Genomic DNA, 25,903 nt, shown 5'->3' with positions numbered 1-25,903 from the left:
AGTCAAAATTAATACTTTAAAATAAGTCTATAATAGATTATAAATAAGATGTAAGTCAATTAACTACATAGTCTGACTTATTTTCACCCTAATTACAGACATTATTCACATCGGCGATTTTGATGAACTCTTCCCCCTTTTTTTTTCGGATATGTTCATAAGTAAGCCTTTTATTTCTTGAGAGAAACAAAGTAGTGTCTATGGATACTTGTTTCGAAGAAAAAATTTAGTTGCCATGATAATAATTAAAAGTTTTCATGATATTCAACAACCATAGAAGAAAAAAATTCAGAGAATTTAAGCCAAGAAACAGCCAAATATCATTTTTCTTTTAAGGTAGTCTATGAATTGTCCAATCAAGATGAAATTCGATGATTATAACTCATAATTTTTTGATAACTTAGCTTGCAAATAAATTGCATCAGATCACCTAACCTCTTGCAGATTTTATCACTTGAGGTTAGATATCTTATCAATATCTATGGAATAAAGTGACTGTCTAACATGAGTTGCACTAGAAACTAATGCCTACAAAAGAAAACACTAGTATAGCTGTAAGACCATAAAAACAAGTATATTATGCGGCAATATTAAATTTATCAAATGTTTTCACAGACACACGTAAAAATTGTTCTATTATTTTATAAGTTTAGTATAGAATATAATACCATGAAACTAATAAAATTTATTATTTTTGATCAATTTAAAAAAAATTGAAATTTAAACATTTTTTCTAGAAAAAAGCTCTTTTAATATGAAAAAAATTAATACCACATTTTAATTTACCCCCATTACATTGCAACGTTAATTTTTATTTCATACCCATTTTAGTAATTTATCACAAAAACTGATTATTTTTAAACCATTCAAGGACAAATTAAATTAAAATTATATTTGAACTAAAGAATAAAACTCCATCTTAAACTCAATTATTATTCAAGATGACAACTTGCCCTTCATCGATTGAAAATGACAATGCAATCTCTAACTACTAATTTTATTAGATTTTTTAGTCTTTTAGTTAAATTTTTCGTCTAGAACTAATGAATGTTGCTTACGTGTGTAACGTTAAATAATTACATGTTAAGAAACTATTTCAAGGGACAAAACATCCTTATTGCAGTAAAGTAAGACAAGTAAACTCTTGAGAATTTTTTCAACGAGACATTTAAACTCCTAACTAAGGGCTAGTTTGGCTAAACTTCTTAAATAAGTTCTTTTGAAAAATGAGCTTAAAATACAAGGACTTTTATTAATAATAACTTTTAAATAAGTTATTTTGAGTTTGGATAGTTATTATAGAAGTCCTTGTTTTAAAGTTGTGCATTAAATAAGAGTGATAAAATAGCTTTTGAAAATAGGAGAAGTTACATTTTTTAATTTCTTCAAAAGCTCTTAAATAACTTTTTGAAAAGTTAAAAGTTTATCTAAAAAATTGTACCAAACACATTAATGTAACTTTCTATAAGTCAAAAGTTGAAAAAAGTAACGTTTTGGTGTTTCCCAAACGGACCCTAATTATAAACATAGACAAATAAACTCGTAATAAACTATTGTGACAAAAAAAATCATAATAAACTATAGTGTAGGACAAGTACCCTAAATTTTAAGGGAGAGAAATGTACATTTTACAAATAAAGGGAAGAGAAATATACATTTTATAAATAGATGGGAGAATAATGCCATTTTAGTATCTCTCAAGAGAGGGAAGCGAAATTTTCTCAAAAGTAAATTGACACACTTATTTTAATAATATAAGTTAAAATTTTGTTCAATAATTTAAGAGTATTTGTCCATTTTGGTCCTCAAAGAATTTTGGATTAGACACTTTAGTCTCTAACTAAAATTAATTACTCGATTAGTCCCTAACAATTAATTTCGTCAGTCACTTAGATCCTTCGCTCTGTCAATTCTAACAGAGGACAAAATAGTCCCTGAAAATTCTAACAGGGGACAAAATGGTGCCTGACCTCTTCTGTTCGGAAATGATATTATTCTCTCCCAATTTTCATCATATCTCGCATAATACTAACAGTTTAATACTGTAACTTCAAACTACACAATGCACACTCTGCAATTTCAATGTTCACAAGAAGAAAAATTTCCAATTTGTTTTCAACCAATTCACACTTAGAAAACTAATGACTATGTCTCTCTCAAGTACTTGTCGTCTTCGATGGATCCCATGAATCTAGACAGCAAATCTGATTTGTTAAGACCTGCCGTCGTCGTCGCCATCTCCCTCCTCATCTGTCCTATCATCTCCGTGACCACATTGTCCACCACTCTGATCGCTTCCTTCAGCTTCTTCTCTGAACCAATGCTCAGTAATCGTTTTAGTTTCTATATAAGCGACAAAGTCGATATTGCTCATTGTGCTGATAATTTGGATGCGAGGTCAAAGCTGTCTACCAACTTGGACTCCGAAAAAGAAGAAATGAAGCATTTGGGGTCCATTCCAAATGAGAATTTGCACATAATGTCAAAAGAGAATCTTCTCATGATATCCTAATGTCCAACAATTTATATTGCTTGCCGGAGAATGGAGATAGGCGTGTCCTTGAAGTAGTTGTGAAACTTGGTCATAAGGATGTGGTGGACGTTGTCGGGGTTAGAGGTGATGCTGTTATCAAGGATGTGGGAGTGGATGTTTCTGGTGGATGAAGTGCGGAGGAGATGGGTGTACCAGTTCCAGAGATTTAAGAAGTGTGTGGTTCATGACATGTTGAGGTAGGTGGGACACACGTGGCACTTACACTATGACTTGATTTTGGAGCTGAAAAGAAATAAGAATAAGATGAAAAAGATGGCTCTGAAGGTGAAAAAAGAGAGTATGAATGTTAGGATTATGCGAGATATTATGAAAATTAGGGAAGAACAGTGTTATTTTCGAACAAAAGTATCAAAAATCATTTTGTTACCTGTTAGAGTTGTCAGGGACCATTTTGTTTTCTGTTAAAGTTAATGCAGTCAAAGTTCTAAGTGATCGACAGAATTAATTGTCAGAGACCAATCAAATAATTAATTTTAGTTAAGAATTAAAATGTCTGACACAATTCGTTGAAGATCAAAATGGGTAAATACTCACCATTTAAATAATTTGATTAGTTTAAAAATGTTAAAATAGCTCGCAATGAAATGGTTACCCGTCTTGCTTTTTGGACTGTCCGTACATTCTCTCTCTTCCCGCTGTCTCCTGCTTACTCTTCCAGCAGGTTGCTACGATCTTCTCTACTATGCTCCTCCTTTTATACCCACTCATTCTCTCTAATCTCTATTCCTTAACTAACTTCTTCATCAACTCAATCACTTGCAAGTTACACCTCCTTCGCAATTGTGCATTTCTCTTTTTACCTAATTCACGTGTCATGTCAATATGTCATTACCTTCAAATTTGACACCATATGAATTTCGAGCATTTTTTCATTCAATTGTTCATTTTTCAATCCAATTCAGTTATTATTGCAATTTTTTTTTTTGGGTTGCAGGGCAAGGTTTAGTGGAAAGTGTTTGAATAAGGGAATGGATGTAGACACTCATTTGTTTCCCAAGTCTACTAAGTCTGCTAATTTTCGATTATGCAATGTCTCAGGGTATGTGAATTTCTTACCTGTTATGATAATAATTTTTTAATTAATTGAGTTATTTTATAATTCATGTGGTGATGTGTTATAATATATATATTTTGTTTAGTTACAAATCTGAAATATTGGAGATTCACGCTGTTGCTCCAATTATGCATGTTCTGCTTGTGCCTGGGAACCCAGGTATGGCTTCCATTGTTTGTTTGCTTATGTTTTCCCTTTTTTTTTCTTTTTTATTTTTAAAAAAAAATATTCGTCTAACTTTTTGGTTTGTTGTGTTACTGCAGGTGTTATTTTATTCTACCAAGACTTTGTGGAGTTTCTATATGACCAGCTTGAGGGAAATGCCTCTATCACAGGCAAGTAATGACACTTCTCTCTTTATGGTTTATGTTGCACATATGGTACATAAGTGAGCAAAACTGAAGTATTTATGAAAATCAACAATTATGTACTTACTAGTTGTGTTTCTCTGTGGTTTATTAGCTATTGGCCACATCTCTCACACGAGAAAGGTACATGCATTTCCGTTTTCTTTGATTTTCTCGGGCTACATTAGTATGCTTATTATAAGCAGTTTTATTGCTAGAATTGGGAGCATGGACGGTTGTTCTCCTTAGAAGAACAAATCAATCATAAGGTAGTTAATGCTTTGGCATTTTGGTCTTCATAGATTATTGACTGGTTGGTGTACAATAGATTGAAAAATGATTTGTTGCAGTAGTGCAATTTCAGTTGCTAGTTAGTGATGTGATGCCTTTGGCATAAGAGCATGTTGGGGCAATGGGGTCACATGTAACTCAAGAGTATTTGATTTTTCGGTTACATTTTTTATCCATTTCTTTGATTTCCTTGCTTTTAATTGATTGTCATTCTTTTTTCTCGATTTAGAGAAATTGAATTTGACACTCTTTATTCTCCATTTCTTTTATCGATTTCTGTAATTGCAGTCTTAATTTTTCCTGTACTTTTTGTAGGTTGATTTCATCAGAGAGGAATTGCAAAAGAATGAGATTCCTATAGTACTGGTGGGTCTTTAATGTCTGACCTGTAGCATTCTTGTCTTTTCTCATTTTGACATGATCAGTTATTGTTTATTGAATGTGATACTTAACACCTTAGGAAGCTGGTGATAATTGGCATTCTGTACAATGAGGTCACACTAATGAAAAATTGCACATCACATTAATGAATCTCCTTTCCCCTTAGAGAAGGTTCAATACTTGTGTGTCTGTGTCTCAGCAGATTTATCCACTAAAAAAGAACAACTTAGGTAGATTATATTCATTAATATATAAATTGAATCTTGTTCTTAGCCAAAGTTGCTTGCAATTTGCAAACATTCCTATCTTTGATTTCCGAACATATATAGGTGTTGATTTGAGAAACTAGTGAAGAAATTTTAAGAGGGTTTAATTACATTCTTCCAGTGGAAAGTTGTGTTATCAAAAAGTTGTGCTGCATACAGTGAAGTTTAACCATGCTTACTGAAATGAAATTCTGGTAGCTAATTTAGAATTTTCTCACCAGGTCGGGCACTCTATTGGTTCTTACATAGCCATTGAAATATTCAAGAGGTTTCCAGGGAAGGTAATATGAACTCTGGCATATTTAATGAACACACATCATGGCGCCTATCCATCACTTCTGATCTTAATAACTTGTATGCTTGCATTCTTCTCGGCTCAATAGGTGAAATATTGTGTTGGACTTTATCCATTTTTGACAATGAACCCAGAGTCAAAAACACAGTTGGTTATTGGAAAGATTTCAGAGTAAGCAACCCTCCCAAAGTCGCCCTTCGACATGAACTAGTATTGTCGGTTTATATATCAATATTTTTCTCATGGTTCACTCTCTATTTCAAACTTCTGAGGGATTCAAGTTAGAAGTAAAACTGTTTTTATCGCTTTTATTCGTTTGCTAAATATTTAGCTCCAAAGCTAGTAAATGATTCTTCCTTTCAAAAATCTGAAGTACAGCATTTAAAATGACTATCGGTACTCTGCATTTCAGATCCCAAATTCTATCAATTGCTCTTTGTTACCTGATAGCATCATTAGGATTGTTGCCCGTCCAGGCTTTGAGGTTTATAATCAGAAATTCCGTGGCAAAGTCATGGTCAACTGATGCAGTTGATGCTACCTGCTCTCATTTGTCACAGGTTAGTTTAACTGCTGAAAGAGATTGACAAAAGATGTTTCAGTGCTGATTACATTATGCTTGTAAAAATCTTATTTATTGATTTGTGTTTCACATTATTAAGACCTCTTTTTTTCCCCGTTTAGTTTTATCTTTTATTAAAGAAAAAAAAAAAAGATACTAGGACAATGAAGGAGAAATTGGGAAAATGTTATATATGTAACATTCAACCGAGAATTAAGTTATTTGTGAATGACTAGTTATGCCTATTTATGTTAGTTCTAACCCTATAATATAATGATTTTCATTTTGTATGCAATGCGAAATTTGATTTTAATCTCTCTCTACTTTAAATTTTTTGTTTATATTTGAATTTTGAAATTTTCTAAAGAGATAATTTGTGTTTATGTTTTTGGGTCTTGACAAGCATATGGTGTTCACACATTATTAAAATGCAAGGAATAAAGTGCAATTAGCCCGTTGAAATATAGCTTTCCTAGAGTGGCTTTGTATCTACATATTTTTTATGTTAACACTTTCTGATTTGAACAACTGACAGTATCATGTAATGCGGAATGTCTTCTACATGGCCATGACTGAATTCAGAAAGGTACACTTCTCTTTATTCCTTATCTTTCCACTTCTTTAAGTTTATGATTAAATTGTTTCCCTTTTGTAATTATAGCAACTTATTGACAATTTCGTTTGACATTATGCTATATTCTCATGATCTTATTGATTAGTATTAGTCATTATTAGTGTTTTTGGTCATAATAACATTAAAGGAATATAAATCTTTTAAAACTATATTGGATTTATCCTAATATTATAGATTATGACACAAAAGATTTATAGAATCAATTACTTTTACAAAAAAAGTCGTAGGAGACAAAAGTCCCTGTCGGCTAAGAAGATAAGGGTCTCCGTTAAAAAAAAATCAAATAATAAGTTTTTAGATTATTATTTTCAAGTGAAAGAGTTTAATTTTTTACTAATAATTAATGTTAACATTCATTATCTAAGACTTAAAAGAATTTAATGTGTATACTTTACCATTTGATTATATATTAGGTTTGTTGCACAAATAAAAATAATTAATTTTTATGTTTGTTATTTAAAAATAATATTCTCTCTTTAATGTATATATATATATATATATATATATATATATATATATATATATATATATATATAGATATTAGTATAAAAAAATTTATATTGATAGTTATAAAATTAATTCAAAATAAATTTTTGGGCAATTTACGTTTTTAAATTGTTTCAACTTCAAATTTACGCAAATGCATTGTTTTAAAAATGGTTACGCAATTACATTGTTTCACTATATTATATAAACCGCTACTGCCCATAGCGGTTTATAGATGCACAGAAACTGCTAGAGCCAGTAGCGGATTATGCTCAAACAATGCATCACATAAACCGCGGCAGCCCATCGCGGATTATGGTTTGTAGAAGTTGGTCAGAAACCGCTGCTGCCAGCAGCGGTTTATGTGCGAGGGGAAGTGTGCGTAAACCGCTAGAGGCTATAGCGGTTTACGTTAAGTACGCATCACTATATAAACCGCTGAGCCAGCCGCGGATTACACAATTGGAGGTTGGGAGTGGAAATTCTAGAGAGAGGAAATTCTAGAGAGAGGTCAGAGCAAGTTGAGAAGGGGTCCGAGGTATTTGAGCTGCGACTTCCGGCGGCTTATCATGGCAGAAGACAGAAGGAGCATGTACCGACTGAACGGTGTTGCTCATGTTGCCGGATGCAGAATGCCCTATACGCATGGGGAGGTCGCCAACCACTATCTGGTGACTCCAGCGCAGCCTTGATGCCGTTGTGTCTGTCGGAGATGACGAGAATACCTTCCTGTGGAGTAACATGTCTTCTAAGATTGGACAAAAAATATGACCAAGACTCAGCATTTTCCCCCTCACAGGCAAAATATTCGAATTCCCATCCTGAGCAATCGCCAACAACAACGTCCCTCCATACTTACCATACAAGTGTGTCCCATCGATGCTCACGAGTGGCTTACAGTGGCGGAATGCCTCAACACATGGAGGGAATGTCCAAAACATGCGATGAAAGTAGACTCTTTCTTCATCAACCTGGCCACCCACTCTAACCGGGGAGGTCTTTAGTAGAGCAACGGAACCATCCATGGTTAACGTGACCCCAAGGATCCAGCGGGGCAGATCCGCATGACTCCTCCCAATCGCCATAAATCTGTGCTACTGCCTTCTGCTTTGCCAACCACACCTTCCGATAACTAGGCTTGAAACCATATGTTGCCTCTGTTGCCTCTTGCAACACCTTAATCGAAACCGACGCATCAGCTCTAACCAATGAAAAAATCCTTGCACAAATCACATGATAATCAAGCTGCCTGTGGTCGCTCGAAATCGATGTGGCCATACACGTGTGTGGTCCGTTGTACCTCCTAACTTCCCATGTGCTCTTCCTTTTTCGCATGACTATCCGGATCAACCACGTGCATCCGTTACCGAACTCCTTGCATCTCCCTTGGTATTTTAGACTGTCTGACTGCATAACCCTGTACTCAACTCCACGCCGAATGCTGTAATCTTTCACGCTCAGCACAGCTTCCTCCTTACTCTGGAACGATTGCCCAATCTGAAATTCAGTCAAACCTGTCCCATCATGCATACCCTGTCCATCGAATTTTGCCTCAACATTCTGGTGTTGACCAATGGCCTCCAAGTTCAAAGACGACAGGTGCGGAGGGTACTCGTGTTGCAGAACCGGAACCTCCATGGGCTGCACCTATTGGTATATCATCTTCACTGTCCCCACCAATATCAAGCGGCTCCTCATCGGAATCATCATCACAAAGCGCATTCTCAACTCTATCCGGTCCAACCTCAAACTCAACCTCAGTACGTTCTGCCTCGGGAGGTAGAACTACCGCTGCTACCACAGGCAGTGATGTCGATGCACCGCCCCGTGTGGTCGACTGAGGACCTGGTGCTGATGCCCCAGAGCTATCCACACGATCTTCCAACTTCGCAAACATCTCAGGTATCCTCACCTCCGGAAAACTACGCCTGCAGTGAAACAAGACCTGCAGGTCTTCATCCGACCCAATCACAAAGGTCTCAAACCGCACGCCGGTTGACACAACAGTAATGGGAATCTTGTAAAACAACTTTTTTACCTGCTTCGAACCACAGGTACCGAGCTTCTGTAGTATGCTGAGCTTAATCTCTGCCAATGTACTTGAAGATCGAATAAAAATACTAACTGGTTCTCTATCTGTGAATTTCACACCGTGGCGTTTGCTCTTTTGAATTTTTCCAGAGCAATGGACCAGAGCCACAAAACTATCCTCCCCATCCATTTGTGAATAACACTCTACTATAACAATGCATTTGGCCCCTCCATGGTTTATATAGGGAACCAAATGACACAGAATACACGTAAACCGCTATGACCACCAGCGGTTTAGGCACGCATTTCAACAAACATAAACCGCTGCTGGCAGCAGCGGTTTATGAGGAACCAAAAATCAACATAATCCGCTACTGGCTCTAGCGGTTTCTGTGCATCTATAAACCGCTATGGGCAGTAGCGGTTTATATAATATAGTGAAACAATGTAATTGCGTAACCATTTTTAAAACAATGCATTTGCGTAAATTTGAAGTTGAAACAATTTAAAAACGTAAATTGCCCTAAATTTTTTTTGAAACAATTGAATCTTGATTCTAATTATTAATCACAACATTATTATTTTTTTCAAATTATATGTAATAAATATTTGAAGGAAGAGAAGTAAAAATATAGATTAGAAAGATAAGTAGTGAAAATTTAAAACTAAATAAAAAAACTAAAAAGGTATGCATATAATAATAAATTTTATGCGAATAATATTATAGAATTATTTTATTAATTTTGTTGTAGAACAGAAAGGTGAAGAGAGATAGAGAATGAGAGAGGAAAGAGAGAAAGATAAAGAAGAAGGAGAGAGAGAGAGTTTGTTAATTTTGGAAAAAAATATTTTATTTTAATTGGAAAAAAAGAATATTTTAGCTTATCAAATTAGTAATATAAAATATAGGGTTAAATAAGATTTTGGTACCTAAGGTATAGGCCAAAAAAATTTTTCATCCTTAACTTTTTTTTTTGCATACAAAATCGTTCCTAAAGTTTAACTTGGTTTTAAAATTGTCTTTTTTACTTAACTTTAGATTTTATTACCAAATTATCCCTAACCAAAAAATTATAAAATAAAAAAAAAAGAGAAAGAGAGTTCTAGAGTTGAGAGAGAGAGAAGCAGAACCACGGGGAAGGGGAAATGGTGGTGAGGGAAGCAGTGGCAGGGACAAGGTAGTAGCTGTGGTGGTCGCCAACGCTGGTAGCTGCAAGAACAGAAACAGAGGTCGCGACATTTGTCACGGTAGAAGAGAGGAGAGAGGGGAAGAAGAAGAAGAATGGCTAGCTCGCCGGTGATTGGGACAATGGGGCTGGCAGTGGCGGATCGGCGGCGGCAGCGAGCTTGTGGAGAAAAGAGGCCGCCTTCGGTGGTCTCTGTTCAGTGAGGGAACTGATGGTGAGCACGGGGAAACGGCTAGGTTGGGGAGGAATGAAGGAGGGAGACGTTGCGGCGGCCTGGGTTTCGCCAATGGCGCTAGGGTTCGGAGGTTTTGGGTTCGCAGAGAGGGGAAGAGAGAGGTGAAACCGCGGAGATGGAGGTTACCTCGGCGATGGGTGATGTACAGCGAGAGAGATGTGGCGGCGCTATGACGTCTGCTGGCCTTCGATGGACGGCGACGGTGGGTGGTGGTTGGGAGGAAGAGGAAGAAGAAAAGAAGGGGAGGAAGAATGAGGGTAGAATCGGAGCAATGACGGCAGCGGCGGCCGAAGGTTGGGTTGATGGCTTCTATTTCTTTTGCTTCTGATTTTGATTCTGTTTTCATTGTTGCTGTGCTTCTGATCCTGATTCTATTTCTTTGAATTCATTGTTATTGCGCTTCTGATTTTATTGTTCTTCTGATTTCATTGTTCTTTGATTTCTTGTATTCTTCTGATTTTTTCTGATTGCGCTACTGATGATGAAGAAGAAGAAGAAAAAGAAGAGATGTTGCTATGATGGAGAAGAAGAACTGGGTATTTTGGTGAAGAAGGAGAAGGGTAATTTGGTTTGAAGGACGATTTTAAAACTAAGTTAAACCTTATGGATAATTTTGTATGCAAAAATAGGTTGAGAACGAAAAAAATTTTCGGCCTATACCTTAGGAACCAAAATCGTACTTAACCCTAAAATATAAATTATAAGTTATATATATAAAGTGAAAAGAGTAGAGAGAAATAAAGAAGGGGAGAGAAGTAGATAAGAAAATGACGGAAGGAAATTTAATAATTTTGGAGGAAAATATTTCATCTTAATAAAATTTTATTAAGAGTATCATTTGATACATTTTGATTGTTGAATTTAGTAATATAATATAGATATATTTCAATTTCAATATTTCGAATTCAATTTTAATTTAATTTTAATTGCAATTAAAGAATGTTATGTTGTACATTTTTATTGTCAAATTTATAATTCGGGCGCGCTACACATCTATGTAACCATGTAACCAAGTTGGTCCAATTCCAAATAGAGTCATGCGCATTAATGAGAGTGAAAACACGCGCCCGCTCATTATGAAAAAACGTTACTTCTTCCTCAGTTCTCTACTTGCGTTATAGGCTTCACCGTTCTCCTCTGCTCGCGTTTTCTTTCTTGTTCTTCTTCTTCTCTACTCGTGTTCTTTGTTATGGATCTGAATTGACTTCAACGTAATTAGCTTTGTGGTTCTTCTTCTTCTTCGTTTTCTTCTTCGATCTGGACTTTTGAATTGAAACAATGAATGAATCAACTTCAAAATCTGTTGAATGAGTGCGATTTGAATTATTTTTCCGAAACGCATCACAATAATCTTAAACATTGAACAAAGTAAAAAGAGGTCACTGAACCGAACAACATTCATTTGGTGAACCGAAATCACAAAGCCCACCGAACCGAACAATGTACATGTGATGAATAAATGGTGATCAACTTTCAATCAACAAGAATAGTATTTCTCCATGCAAAAGAAGTACTGAATAGAGTAACAACCAATTTCAAAGCCCTAGTTACACTATCCACTAAACTGAAGAAGAAGAACCTACGAGAACAAATTTGAAAGAAGGAGGAAGAGGAGGAGAAATACTATTCTTGTTGATTGAAAATTGATCACCATTTATTCACCACATGTACATTGTTCGGTTCGGTAGCCTTTGTGATTTCGGTTCACCAAATGAATGTTGTTCGGTTCGGTGGCCTCCTTTTACTTTGTTCAATGTTTAAGATTACTATGATAGCATGCAGCAATCAATCATTCCCTAACTGTCTCAACGTAATAACCTCATTCAATTGATTTGAAGTTGAATTATTCATTGTTTTCATTCAGAAGTGTAGATCGAAGAAGAAAACGAAGAAGAACGATGGAGCTTATCACGTTAAATTCAATCCAGATCAATAATGAAGAATGCGAGTAGAGAAGAAAAACGCGAACAGAGGAGAACGACGGATTTTATTAGGTTGAAGAAGAAAACGTGATACGTTATATGAGGCGCGTGTATAACAAACGACTGTGGGGTGGGGGAACGCGTGTATGGAGGAAGTTACTTGACAACATCCATGTATTATTTACATGGATGTAGAGCTTTTTCCTTTATAATTAGTCATTGATAATGATATATAAGAGAGATAGAGTGGGTGAAGGAATGAGAGAGAGAAAGAGAGAATGAGAGAACTCTTTAATTTTAAAGGAAAAAATTTGATTTGATTTGCATTCTCACTTTCAAATTTTAATTTCAATTAGAAATTTATCGGGAAACAGAAAATAAAAAAAAGGAAGGGAAGGGAAGATGCTTTTTACACTTCATCAATACGATAACTGGGGACCTAACATTATCCTGATGTGAACTATATGACATTCAGATAAAATGGTACAATGATACAATTATTGATACATGAAAAGTTGAAGACAATCTAAAATAAAAGAAGACTGACTAGGAGGGAGTGCTTGTTTGTTCAGAATACCTAAAGGGGGTGGGGGGAGTCCCTAAATTCTCAATATTCAAAGTCATTGATGCACTCGAACTTCATCATTGAAGTGTGCAAGGAGGTTCTTAACTCTGAACAATTTTTCTTCATGTTTGGGTTACAGCCAATAGGAGTTTGGGAGGATGGGATATGAAGCACACACTTGGAACACTGGATAACATTCTAGACTCTCTTGCATTACACTAGGTTGAGACTAAATTTATAACCATTCTTACCGGCTCATTATATGTTAGTTTGCAGAAGGACCGGATTGGACATTTATAAGGGAAAGGAAGGCTCAAATTTCATTTTTATTTGGCGATGACGATCACTGGGGTCCACTTCATGTTCTTGAAGAGGTAACTTGTAGAAAACATATCAAACTATCAAATGAAAGTGAATTGCATTGAACTGTTCCTAGACATGTGGTCGGTTCATCTAGTTGATGTCTTACTCATGATAATTGCATTGGTTCAAATGCAAAAATCCCCAATCAGTAGTCGATCGACGATCAGTGATATAACTATTAGCCTTAGCCAAGGTTGATGTTTGGCCCTGGCTATGAAATAGAAGATCTTCTTCTCCCCCAAAGAAACCTTTTATGATTTACCATAAACCATGATACTTAATTACTTACTTTTCACAGTCCTTAATTTCATTTTGAATGATTTAGTCTTTTTCTAAACAAAATTACTGTGATAAACAGATAACAAAGTAAAACAGATAACCCTTGGATTTGAGCATGGCATGGCTTTTTAGGTTCACTTGCTCTCTTCCCCCCATTCTCTTTGTTGTTTTGGAGGATGGAACTGTCTTTAGCTTAAATTTTATTTTATTTTCTTAAAAAGTTATGAATAGAGTGCTATTAGCACAGAAGAAACTAAAAAGCCAACAAGAAGCTGTCACAAAAAGTCGACTACAAGGCCTTTCGATTTCCTTTCAAAGATCTACAGACCATGGTTTGGGAAATAGCTTTTCTTTCAGAGCCTTTTCTGAACTGTAGTTTTTGAGTTCCAAACTGAAATACAGAAAATTATGAATTGGTGATTAGGGGGTCTTCCATTTCAATTTCGAATTTCAATTCCCTTTCAAGAGAGAAGTTGGCACCATTCTAATAGTATTTCATATACTTGTTACAGGAAGAGAAGTTTTCGCAACAAATTAATCTTCTCTTTTATGCTTTTAAGTAATTATTGCAGTAATGATTCTTAATGCTGCTTTTTTAATTCAAGTACTAAAATATAATATACCATGTGAATATTAGATTATGGAAAATAGTTCTTTCACAAGACTGTTAAATGATCATAGAGAGATGCTAAATGGAACGATCCAATATTGCACGAACTATTTTCACCAATCATATATATGCTTAACTGAAACAACGGTGAAGAATTCAATTCAAAAGATAAAAGTGATAACCTCTACCAATCAGATTCTTGTGCACAAGTTACACAAGAATATTTTTCATAACAAGAAGTGTTGTCTCATGATCAGTGTTACTGTGGTTGCAGATATCAAAGCAGGTTCCAGGTATTACAGTAGCTGTTGAACGAGAGAACCATACTCATGGATTCTCCTGCACTGAGGCTGGCTCATTGTGGGTGGCTCAGCATGTCGCGAACCTAATAAAGAATCAGACCTCTTTAACTTTGCAATAAGCTCTTTCCTTTATGTTATGTGTGTTCTCACTTCTCGTTTCTCAAGTTGGTTATTCACAGAAAGGAATGAACAACTGAATAAATTTGAATGTTGACCTAAGAAAGCTCAGTCAATGTCCCTGTTGTGTGTGGGGGCTTAATTATTGTTTGATTGAATCGACGGGAATCCATAATCCACCTATACGGAGATTGATTAGTGATTACTATAGGGTTTAGGGTTCAGGTTAATTCCATATCATTTTTATCTTGCCGAATACTCTTTTTTTTTTTGTCATGGATTAAACAATTCTCAATCGTAAATTACACAACATACCCACTCATACACATTACTACTAATATGGGTTTTATATTCCTCACTCTGAGGATTCGAATTTGTGTGCAGCTTCCAGCGAGGCAGGTGATGCTGTCATTGATCCAAGGCCTCTGGCTGCGCCAAATACTCAATTCAAAACCACTAGTTATAGAGAAGGACCAAAAGTAGAGTTCTGAGTTCAGACTATTAATGACTGCAAAAAAAAAAAAGGGACAACTTCAGTGTAATGTTCTGTTGGGCTGGTCTGAGAAAGGCCCAACTCTGCCCATGTAACTTTTCGTCTTCCAGGAAAATAATATGTAGACCAGTAAACTTGCAGCACCATGGAGGCTTCATTCCATGATAGGAAATTTTCCTGTTGTCCAAAATAATAAATTTTAACGACAAAATAAATAGAATAAATTATTAAAGGTTGGAAGGGGGGGTGGTCACTGCTGCCACGAAGAAAGCAGAAATGTAAGACTATATTTTGCGTTTGGTAAATTAAAAAGTCTAAGTACAAAAGTCTAAGTACTTGTGTTTGCGGTTTTTAAAAGTTAGGGGTGTTTTTAAAAGTATCTAAGCGGGAGCTTTTTAAAACTGGCTTATGCTTATTAAATTTTATTTATTTTTTCGCACATATTTTCAACTATTATATTCCCATTGAAATCCTCGTATATTTCTAACTTTTCATCCTAATCTTCATAAATTTAATACCATTTTTATATATTTTTTATTTTTTAACCTAATTTTTACAAATTTTAACACAAATACATCTCTATCACATATTAGGTATGAACTTCTATTTATTTATATTATTTTTTTGTGCGTTGTTTTTATATTTCTCAGTAGATCTATGATATTTGTTTATTTTTTTATCTGTTCTTTAAAATGCAAAAAGGTTGACTTGGTTTGTGAAAACCAATCATACAATTTTTCTTGCATAAACACTAGTCAAAATTATATATATATATATATATATATATATATATATATATATATATATATATATATATAAGAGTAGTTTATTTGAGATATGTGTCCCATTTTTTTTATCTGTAACTAATATTGGATTACATACAAATTTTATTATTGACTAATGATAACTCTATTTATATTAATAAATAGAGTAAATCAAGTAAATATTTAAACTATTAGTCTCTAAGAGATGTTTTTCTTGAAACTATGGAGATGATTCGAAATAATATACCATCAAGTTTGATTGGTGGAAAAAATTAGGTTATAATGATTTAGATAATTTAGTATTTTTAATGATGATGTTTAGGATAAAATATATTTTAATGATACTTATATAAAATATTAAAGTTAAAAAATAAAAGAGTTTATTTATTATATTTATGTTTATTATGAATTTTTTATTTTAAAATTATTTTATTTTAAAATATTATATAAAATTTTAAAGAATTTGAAAAAGAAATTATTCTTCGTTATAAACATGTTCATTATAATTTTTTTAAGTTTTAAAAGTTGTTTTACTAAACACAATTATGGTGTTTGTGCTTGTTAAAAGTCATTTTTAATTTGATTTTACCAAATGCAAGTACTGCAACTTTTAAAAGACAGCTTTCATAAGCTACTTTTAAAAAGTAAAAGTTTTACCAAATCAAGCCTATATATAATGAGTAATGACAGAATCAATAGAGTAGTTTTAATTATCACATGTCATATTGTAATTGTGCATGTTGCAAAAACCCATCATATTCCTGTTATTAGTGTTATATGATAGTCCATGACTAAATAACAACCCTCTCATTATGTTAACGAATTGAAAGAGCTTCCTTTATTTCTGTATTCCATTAGCTTTATGTAACTAACTTGCATGATTCCATAACTTAGGTAGGTTCTAGGGTTCTAGGGTAGCACAGCCTGTTAAACACATTGATTTAAATTGTGATCGGTAGTAATGGCATGGAACTAATACTACGTGATTTCCACTTTCCAGCCAATGTTATCTAACCACCACTTTTTAGCACATTACTATCATGATGTGGATGTTATTAAGATCAGAGTGAGAATACAATAAGTTTGGTGGATGACTGGATGGTTCCATTCCATAGTAGTTAACTTTGTGAGTAACTGACAAATCAATAGAGTTTGATAGTAACGTTTATCATGAGTTTAGAGATAAAGATTCCAAGCAACAGAAGACTTGAGGCAAAAGGAATAACAAGATTTACTTAATGTGGGTTTTAAATTTCTTTGTCCTTAAAGTGTATAAGGAGTGAATTTATTTATCTTTCTTCTTCAGTTATTTCCAATGAATTTTTTTTGAAGTAAATAGTCAAATTCGTCCCTAAAAGATCACTCGTTCTTTAAATTAGTCTCCTAAATTTTTTTAATTAAATTCGTCTTTTAAAGATTTTAAATTAATTGCATTAGTTCTTCTGTTATTTTCTTTGTGATAATATCAAAATTTGTTAATATTACACATTAAGTGATACTATAACACACAAGAGTCTTAGGGTATGTTTGGATTAGTGTTTGGAGTATCAAAATCTTGTTTAGTTCTTTTGAAAGCTTCACTTTTTTGTTTGGCTGTTTTTTCTTTCTCTAAACGTAAACTTATTCTATCCTTCAACCACGTTTATCAAAAGCTACGATTTCTATCTTTTGCGTTCAACTTTTTACCAATTATATCCTTTATTATTTATATGATAAATTTTGTTATTTTTTTATAATATTGTTTCTACAATACTCTTTTATGTATATTTTTATTTTTTATAAAACTCTTATTATTTTTTGTTTATATAATTTTTTTACCGTTATTTTTATTATTTTGTATGAAATATTTTTTTGCTTTGAATTATAATTCTATTAAAATACTAAAGAGCACTGAGAATATTAAAAAAATATTAAAATTTATTTAAATATCTAAAATAAAATTATAAGATAACATAAAATAATTACTTAAATTCATGTCTTTTTTCTGTAATTTTTCATCTAAAAGTGATTTTAAATAATGTATCCAAATAATATTTAGTTTACTATAATTCATTTTGAACAAAAATTACCAAACATAAACCACGTTAATACCAACTCACTTTTAATCAAAATTAATTTTGCAAAATCAATTTTATACAAACCTCCGTTTACAACCGGTAATCCAAACACACACTTAATTGACTATTAGCATGGTAAATTTATGAAATTTGATCAAATCAAAAACCTAATTGAGGGAAGAACTTGAGGCATTGGAATCCTACAATTTTGGGTTGATTTGATCTAATTTTATAAATTTATTATGTTAGTCGCCAATTTGGATTACTAGGTGTGTTGTGGTATTACTTAATGTGTCACATCAACAAATTTTGACGTCGTTAACAATGGAAGTGACGAATTTGATCTAATTTCGTAAACTTATTATGCTAGCCGCCAATTAAGAGTACTAAGTGTGTGTTGTGGTATCACTTAGTGTCACATCAACAAATTTTAACGTCGTTAGCAATGGAAGTGACGAAAGAACTAAAATGACTAATTTAAAATCTTTAAATGATGAATTTAATTAAAAAATCTTTCAAAAATTAATTTGAAAATGAGTAATCTTTTGAAAATTAATTTAACTATTTACTCATTTTTCTTTATAAGATAAAAGATTTTTTAAGGAGGCAAGACCTGTACGAATCTGTCAAACATTGTTTAAAGTCTTGGTGAATTTTTGTTTCCTTTTGTTTTAAATCTTGTATTTATAGAATTACTTTCTTTTGAAAAATGATTGTAACACCCTGAACCTTATTCAATTAACTAAAAATTAAAAATAAAAATGCTCAAAACTCTGTAGAAAGAAAAACTGAAAAGTAAATTACTATTACTGCTGCTTTTGTGTAGGAAGTTGTCTAATTCGATTGAAATTCTTATTATCAAGTGTGACAATAAGAAAAAGAAAAGAAAAACTGGCTTATTTGGTAGAAGATATTAATTATATAATATAGTAATTAATAATAATGAAGAAGACAAATTCATGACTGACATATGTAAGATCCGTGAGGACAAGGATCAGCAAAATCACGAGTGTGATTGAGAAAGTTTAATCTAAATCAAAATAAAACGGTATGTAATTGTCCTCCGTGACTAATGTATAATGTGGTTGTCTAAAAGTCCCAACAATTTAGGATGTGTTTGGTTTGTATTTTTATTTTTTATTTTTATTTTTAGTATTTTTTATTTTTTAGATTTTATAAAAAAATAAAAATAATAAATTTTTGTTATTATTTTATTATTTTTTATAAAAAAACACAAACTAAATATATTCTAATATTTTCAATTACTACAAACTCATTTCACTGCCCCTTATACTTTGTTTGATTGTTAAAAAAAAAGAAAAAAATAAGAAAAAAATAAAAAATAAAAGAAAAAATTAAATTATTTATGTATTGTTTAGATAAATAAAAAATAAATAAAAAAATAAAAAAATTCTTTTATTTGGATGAAAAAATAAAAAAATCATAATAATATAAAATTACATTAATACCGTTATTATAAAATAAAGTATAAATATTTTTATTTATGTTTTTTTATATTTTATAAATATTATAAGATATTATAATTTTATATATTTAATTTAAATTATTTATTTGATACATATAATATTTAAATATAAATTTTTATTATAATAATATATTAAAACTAAATTTATATTAATAATTGTTAATAATAATATAACTAACTAAGGATAATATTAAAAATACAAAAATATAGTAATTTTTTTTGTTTTTTTATTTGTAATGAAAAGAAAATTTTTTTAGTAAAATTCATACAAAAATTTTTTTTTATTTTTTTTATTTTTGTTTGAAATTTTCTATCAAACCAAAGAAAGGGTTAAGAGTTAAGATATTGAATTCGGAGAGATTACCACCACCACTGATAAGTACTTTATTCTTTTCAACTCTCTGCTGTCCGTAAAGCATTTGTGCACGATGTGGATTTCATGTTGCTTTGTTAATTGATTAACAAAACTCCAAACGATTACTACCCTTTCGTGGCTTCGTTCCTCAGGTAGCAAGTTGGGTACGTGATTTGCTTCTGTTCGATGCCAACTCGGACACTGAAATATAGGATTTTTTATTTATATAAATAAATTAAATATATTAATTATCAATTTCCGTAATTTGTAGCGTTTTACAAAAATGCGTAGTATGTCACATTTTTTTATAAAATAAACGAATTGAGTGTAGTTCGTTTATACAATAAATAAAATATGGTTAAAAATAAATGGTCCTATGATGTTTGTACACGTATTTTGTAATGCCCTTATTTTGTTTAAACGGAATACGCGTAAGTTCAATTCGTTTGCACTGTAAATGAAATAGGTTCAGTAACGTCTAGGGCTAGAAGTGAGTTAAGCCAACTCATGAGTCAGCTCGAGCTCGGCTCGTCAATAGCTCAATAAGCTAAGCTCATGAGCTGGTGAGCCAAGGAGCTTATATATATATGCATTTAGTCTATACTTTTAATATTATATATATACATATGAAATAGTAATATATAATTATATATATATATTAATGATCTTAATTATTTAAAATTTTATATTTATTTATTACATATAATTTTGATGTAGGACATAAATAAAAAATTTATATTTATTGATAGATAAACAATATATAAAATTGTTCTTTTTAAATATTTTTTAAAATATATAAGTTACAATTTATTGATATAAAATTATAGATTTTGTATTCTATTATTTGAGCCAGTTCGTGAACTTGAGCCAGCTCGTGAGCTTTCGGTGAGCCGAGTTTGAGCTTAAGAAATAGGCTCGATTATTAATGAGCCGAGCCGTGAGTAAAGCTCAATTTTGGTGAACCGCTCGGCTCAACTCGGCTCACTTCCAGCCTTAGTGACGCCTATTTAAGTATTTTCGTTCACAGTTCTAGAAAAACTCAAAATTTACTCTTTATTTTACTTTTTTTATCCATTTTATCTTTGTTTGACCAAACCGGCGGCTCAGTTGAACATTATGACAGACGATGCAGATATTAACAGGCTGAACGGCACGTGGCATGTCGCTGGGACAGAAGACTTTGAAGTTAGTGTTGTTGTTTATTTTATTATTTATTTTTATAGTACTCGAGACAAGTTGCCATGTTAGCCATATACGTAGTTGATTGTAAAAGTAATGCCTAAATAGAATCTAGTTATAACAATATATAGTTGTATCCGGAATACAGCATTGTTGTTCAAGTGGTGGTGGCGGTTTTCAAAGGAGGATTGCCCATTATGAAAGAAATTGTGTGCTCTTGCAATGATTTGAAGCCAAATGTCCTTTTTTCTTGTCAGCTGATTCCTAATACAAAGGGTCCGTGGAGGGACATTTGTCAATTGCAGATAAGAGAACAACAAGCGAGAGATAAGATGGTCAGAGGATTATCACTAGAGTTAGGAGATGGTAGAAGAATTCGTTTCTAGGAAGATAAGTGGCTACCATGTGGTGTGTTGCAGGATGTATTTCCAACTCTTTTCTCGGTTTCAAATCAAGTCGGATCTGTTATAGGGGACTATGGGTTCTGTGATGGGTTGGAGTGGATATGAAACTTTCATTGGAGAAGGGTACTATTCCAATGGGAGTTAGAATTAGTTAACCAACTTCATGGAGTTCTACAATCTGTCAGGTTAACAAGTGACAGGGAGGACAGAATAGTATGAAAATTTGATAGATCAGAAGTTTACTCTACTAACTCATTTGTCCAGGCTTTGCAGGCTGAGACTCTCTCAGAGGACATTATGAGTTATAGTTTCACTAGATCTATATGGAGAGGACTAGTACCACCAAGAGTTGAGCTATTCACCTGGTTTGTGTTAGTTGGTAGGGTCAATACTAAGGAAAGATTGATTAGATTGGGCATTATTGATCACAGGGATATGATTTGTGTTTTATGTAAAAAAGAAACTAAGAATGATTTCCACTTATTCATTGGCTGTGATTTCACGTGGCAGGTGTGGTGTGCTTGGATATACGCCTATAATAAATTTTGGTCTATTCCAAGAACCATTAAGCAACACTTTGAGAGTTGGACAGGAGCTCCTGTAAGAAAAGTCGAACGTAACAGGTGGCTGATTAGTTTTTTTGCTATTATTTGAAATACGTGGTTGGAAAGGAATGCCAGGATTTTCAAGAATCAAGAAACATGCGTTGTGGAAGTTATTACCAAGTCGATTAGGAGCTACAAAGAGTGGGTTGGCTTTGTTCAGTCTAGTTGTTGATGGCAATGCCGGAGATAACTTCAGTTTTTTTGTTTAGTATTTGTATTGTAACTCTGAACTTTTTAAATGCTCCACCTTACTGTGTTGAGCTTCTTATTTCAAAAAAAAAAAACAATATATAGTTGTAAGTAAGTCGAACGTGTTTGTGGATGTTAGAGAAACTTTGAGTTAGGGATTTGGTTGGTGTACGCTACTTTATTGCATTGTATTATGTATGTTAAAATAAAAAAAATTTACTAATGTAATTTATGTCACCGAAATTTAAACTAAGTACACGAACACATTTGATTATGTTATGTCCCATTTAATAAATGTAATTATTTTTTCATTAAATAACATATTATATATGCAAGAATATATTAAATTTTTATATATTAAGTTTAAAGTAACATAACCGAGAGGCCTGCATGTAATGTGAAACATTTATCATACCTGTGAGTTAGGTATTATTTTATTTTATGGCGTTATAGGGTTGTAGATAACATTTGATCATGAATGTCTTTTGTTTTTTTTTTCTGTGTTTGTTTACCAGTTGGGACGACTACTTCTGCCCCAAAGAGTTGGTCACAGTGTTCCACCATCCGATGCCATTCTCCCGTACCCGATGCCATTCTCTATCGGAGCTAGCATCATATACCCTATCCTCCCAATCTCTTTACTCCCACTTTGATCGAGGTGCCTCAATATCAAACTTTTCAATTCCGACAACGAGGCAATTCGCTGTGTGCGCAGCAGCACTGGATTCTCACACTCAAATATGATCCCGTTATCCCCGTTCCTCATTAGGCAATTGGGATACATACACAAAACTAAATATACACTACTAGTAGACATTATGAATGGTTTGGAAAAGGTTTAGGCGGAGGAGGTGAACTTATTGTGAAGAATACAATGGGTTGCACACTTTTTTATAGTTACTTCAAGTTTGTCCTATTGTATTTCGTTTATACAGTAACCAAATTATTGTTCCACATATTTCGTTTACATTGTAAACGAATTAAATTTACGCGTATTTTGTTTACAGTACAAACAAAATATACACGTGTTGTGTCGGCTACCGTATTTCATTTACTGTATACACAAAATACGTGTAAGTTCAATTTGTTTATCCTATAAACAAAATATAATACGTTACGTATTTTTGTAAAAACGCTACAAATTACGAAAATTAGTAATTAATATATTTAATTTATTTATATAAATAAAAAATTCCTGAAATATATGAAACATGATTTTATTTGGGCCACTTAAATTAATGTGGTACTAGCTTTATCTAATATAAAAATTGAAAAAATTATCGACAATTAACTTTTAATTAGTTGATAATATTTAGAATATAAAATTAAAAGTTTATGATCTAGAGTTTAAAAATTAAAATAATCAGATAAATTTTAAAAAATTATTTATTATTAAATAAAAAATTAAAGATTAAATATAATTTTGATCTCTATAGTTTTTGTTAAATATTTCTTTTATTCTCAAGTTTTTTGCATACAAAATTATTTCTAAAGTTCAACGTAATTTTAAAATTATCTTTTTGGACAAATTAATTTTTTAAATAATAAAAATACTTCCTTTCTCTCTTCTCACTACTACCACCACCCCACCCACTACCACTCCATCACCATCTGTACCCCACCCACTACCACTACTACTCTTTCTTATTTCCAGGAGATTAAAACAATCCCAATATTAATCGCAGAATCTAGGAGGCAGCAGCATGGCGGCAGACGTTCATTGATGACCAATCAAAACTACCTTTGAACAGTGTTGGGAGACAAGCGTCAGAGAACATGACAGGGACCCAACATGATGCAGGAAACAGCCCCGAACCCAATTGGCGAATGTGGAAGCAGGTAGTGGCAAGGATGCCAATCAAAATAATGAGCACCTGAAAGTAGTGGAGGTAAAGCCCTTTTTGCGTCTCACGGCAAACGAGGAGCGATTCACTCTGTTGATTACCGCCACTAGAATTGGGAGACCGGCACTGAGCTGGAGGCATCAAACATAGAGGTGCTTCAATTGTTGTTACACTAGCTAAAGGGAAAGGGATTGGTAGTTTCCTTCAATGGTTGTTTCATTCAACCACCACCACCACCTCCCCGACCACAACGAGGAGCACAAAGGCGAGGGCCAGGCGTGTCACGGTGAGGGCAAGGTGCGGCGAAGTGATAGTGACAGCGAGATTTCCTTCTCTTCTTCTCTCCTTCTCTCTCTATCTGAGTTTTTGTTTTTCTTTGAGTCTTTGCTTTTCTCTCTTCTAAAGATATAATGAAGATAATGATACTGAGTGTATAATTGTTCGAAAGACGATTTTAAAACTACATTAAATCTTAAGGATGATTTTATATGTAAGAAAAAAATTAAACACAAAAAATTTTTTGACCTAAACCATAAACATTAAAATCGTACTTAACCCAAAAGTTAATTATCTATGTTACTCTAAAATGAGATAAGTAATATCATCATTATAACATTTGAATCATATAGTTCAAATTATTTGTCTTTATACCATCATTCACTGTGAATTTATAAATGATGAGTTTACTGACTGAGTATGTAGAATTTTTCTTTGCTTTTGCTTATACAATTAATATTTGACAAGAAAATTATCTCTATAGAAACTTGAATTTTTCTTGCCTTCATTCTTTCACTTTTCAACTTGGTTTAATAATAATTAATGTGGTTACTTGTTAAATTTTACTTCATATTACTTATTGTGTTGCAGTAATTTTTGAACAAGCAATTGATTTGTGTATTTTTTAATGTTTCTAGTATATATATGACAGTAACTTAGTTTAATTTTTTAACATTGTCTTTTTTAAATCAAATTTTGTAGAATTAACTATTTCAAACATTTTCTTCAACTTATAAAATAGTTCGGTCTTTAACGGCTTTGTAAATGTATTTGTTATTTTTTCCTCAATAGGACGATACTCGATCATCACTTTCTTATTCACTAATTCTCTAATTTTATTAAACCAAATATCAATATGATTCGATGTTTTATGAAATATCGAATTTTTACAAAGTACAATAACTGATTGGTTATCACAAAATATCATTGTTAAAATACTTTATTCTCATTTAATCATTCAAGAATTTTTCTTACCCATACTACTTGTGTAGCACAAGTTGCTTTCTACTTCTGTTATGAAAAGCGGTATTACTGGTTTTTTTTGAAGACCATAAAATTGCATTAGAATCAAGATAAAATGCGAATTCCAAAGTACTTTTTCTTATTTTTATATCTTTGCCCCAATCACTATTAGTGTAACTAACAAGATATACTTTATAAGTATTTTCATAATAAATACCATCATTTAAAATACTTTTGATATATCAAAGAATCCTTTTTGCTACTTACAAATGGTTGTTACAAGGCTCTTCCATAAATTTGCTAAGCAATTCAACTCTAAACACAATATCTGCTTTGATTGCAGTTAAGTATTTCATACTTTCAATCAAGCTTTTGTAATAATTGGGTTTACTGATCTTCCTTTATCTTCTCTTAGCAACTTGAAGTTCTCTTCGACTAGAGTAGGAATCGGTTTTGAGTGCTCCTTCTGAAATTTCTTCAAAATGTCATTTGCATATTTTTTATGAGAAATAAAAATTTTATCACCTTTTTAAACAACTTCAATGCTAAGAAAATAAGACATCAAACTCATATCTGTCATTTCAAAGTGTTTTATCATAGTTTTCCCGAATTATGCAATAATCTTTAAATTGTTGTTGGTAAAAATCAAATCATCAACATAAAGGGACATGATCAAGATATCTCTAAGTCTAACAAACTTGATATATAGCGCATGCTCAAATGGACATCTTCTAAAATCATTCTTAGTGAAATAAGAATCAATCTTATTGTACCACGCTATTGGTGATTGTTTTAACTCGTGCAAGG

General features: G+C 32.5%; 1 protein-coding gene across 15 annotated transcripts; it reads left to right on the top strand.

Annotated features, from left to right (window-relative positions):
- Positions 1-3,121: 3,121 nt before the first annotated feature.
- LOC112696747 (uncharacterized) lies at positions 3,122-14,737 on the top strand. 15 transcript variants are annotated; one of them, XR_011862378.1, is made up of 13 exons: positions 3,122-3,215; positions 3,489-3,593; positions 3,694-3,767; positions 3,872-3,943; positions 4,071-4,099; positions 4,174-4,224; positions 4,562-4,612; positions 5,115-5,174; positions 5,277-5,359; positions 5,601-5,748; positions 6,286-6,336; positions 13,087-13,184; positions 14,337-14,737. XR_011862378.1 is itself a non-coding variant. In XM_025749595.3 (13 exons), exons 1-13 carry the CDS (start codon positions 3,139-3,141, stop codon positions 14,481-14,483), a joined length of 1,053 nt encoding a protein of 350 aa, XP_025605380.1. In that variant the 5' UTR covers positions 3,122-3,138; the 3' UTR covers positions 14,484-14,737. The 15 variants fall into 15 exon arrangements, 10 of the variants coding, with proteins under 10 accessions (XP_025605380.1, XP_072053187.1, XP_072053188.1 ...); XR_011862377.1 differs by having other exon boundaries at positions 12,950-13,184; XM_025749595.3 differs by having other exon boundaries at positions 13,080-13,184.
- Positions 14,738-25,903: the final 11,166 nt, after the last annotated feature.

The sequence above is a fragment of the Arachis hypogaea genome, chromosome 6 (genome assembly GCF_003086295.3).
Source record: "Arachis hypogaea cultivar Tifrunner chromosome 6, arahy.Tifrunner.gnm2.J5K5, whole genome shotgun sequence".
Classification (NCBI taxonomy): Eukaryota; Viridiplantae; Streptophyta; class Magnoliopsida; order Fabales; family Fabaceae; genus Arachis; species Arachis hypogaea.
This window is presented reverse-complemented; position numbering and strand designations above follow the sequence as displayed.

Coding starts and splice junctions, on each gene's coding strand:
- LOC112696747 (XM_025749594.3), top strand. CDS start 3,237: ATGCTCCTCCTTTTATACCCACTCATTCTCTCTAATCTCTATTCCTTA. Junction 3,768..3,871: donor GCTTGTGCCTGGGAACCCAG/GTATGGCTTCCA, acceptor GTGTTACTGCAG/GTGTTATTTTATTCTACCAA. Junction 5,360..5,600: donor GTTATTGGAAAGATTTCAGA/GTAAGCAACCCT, acceptor TCTGCATTTCAG/ATCCCAAATTCTATCAATTG.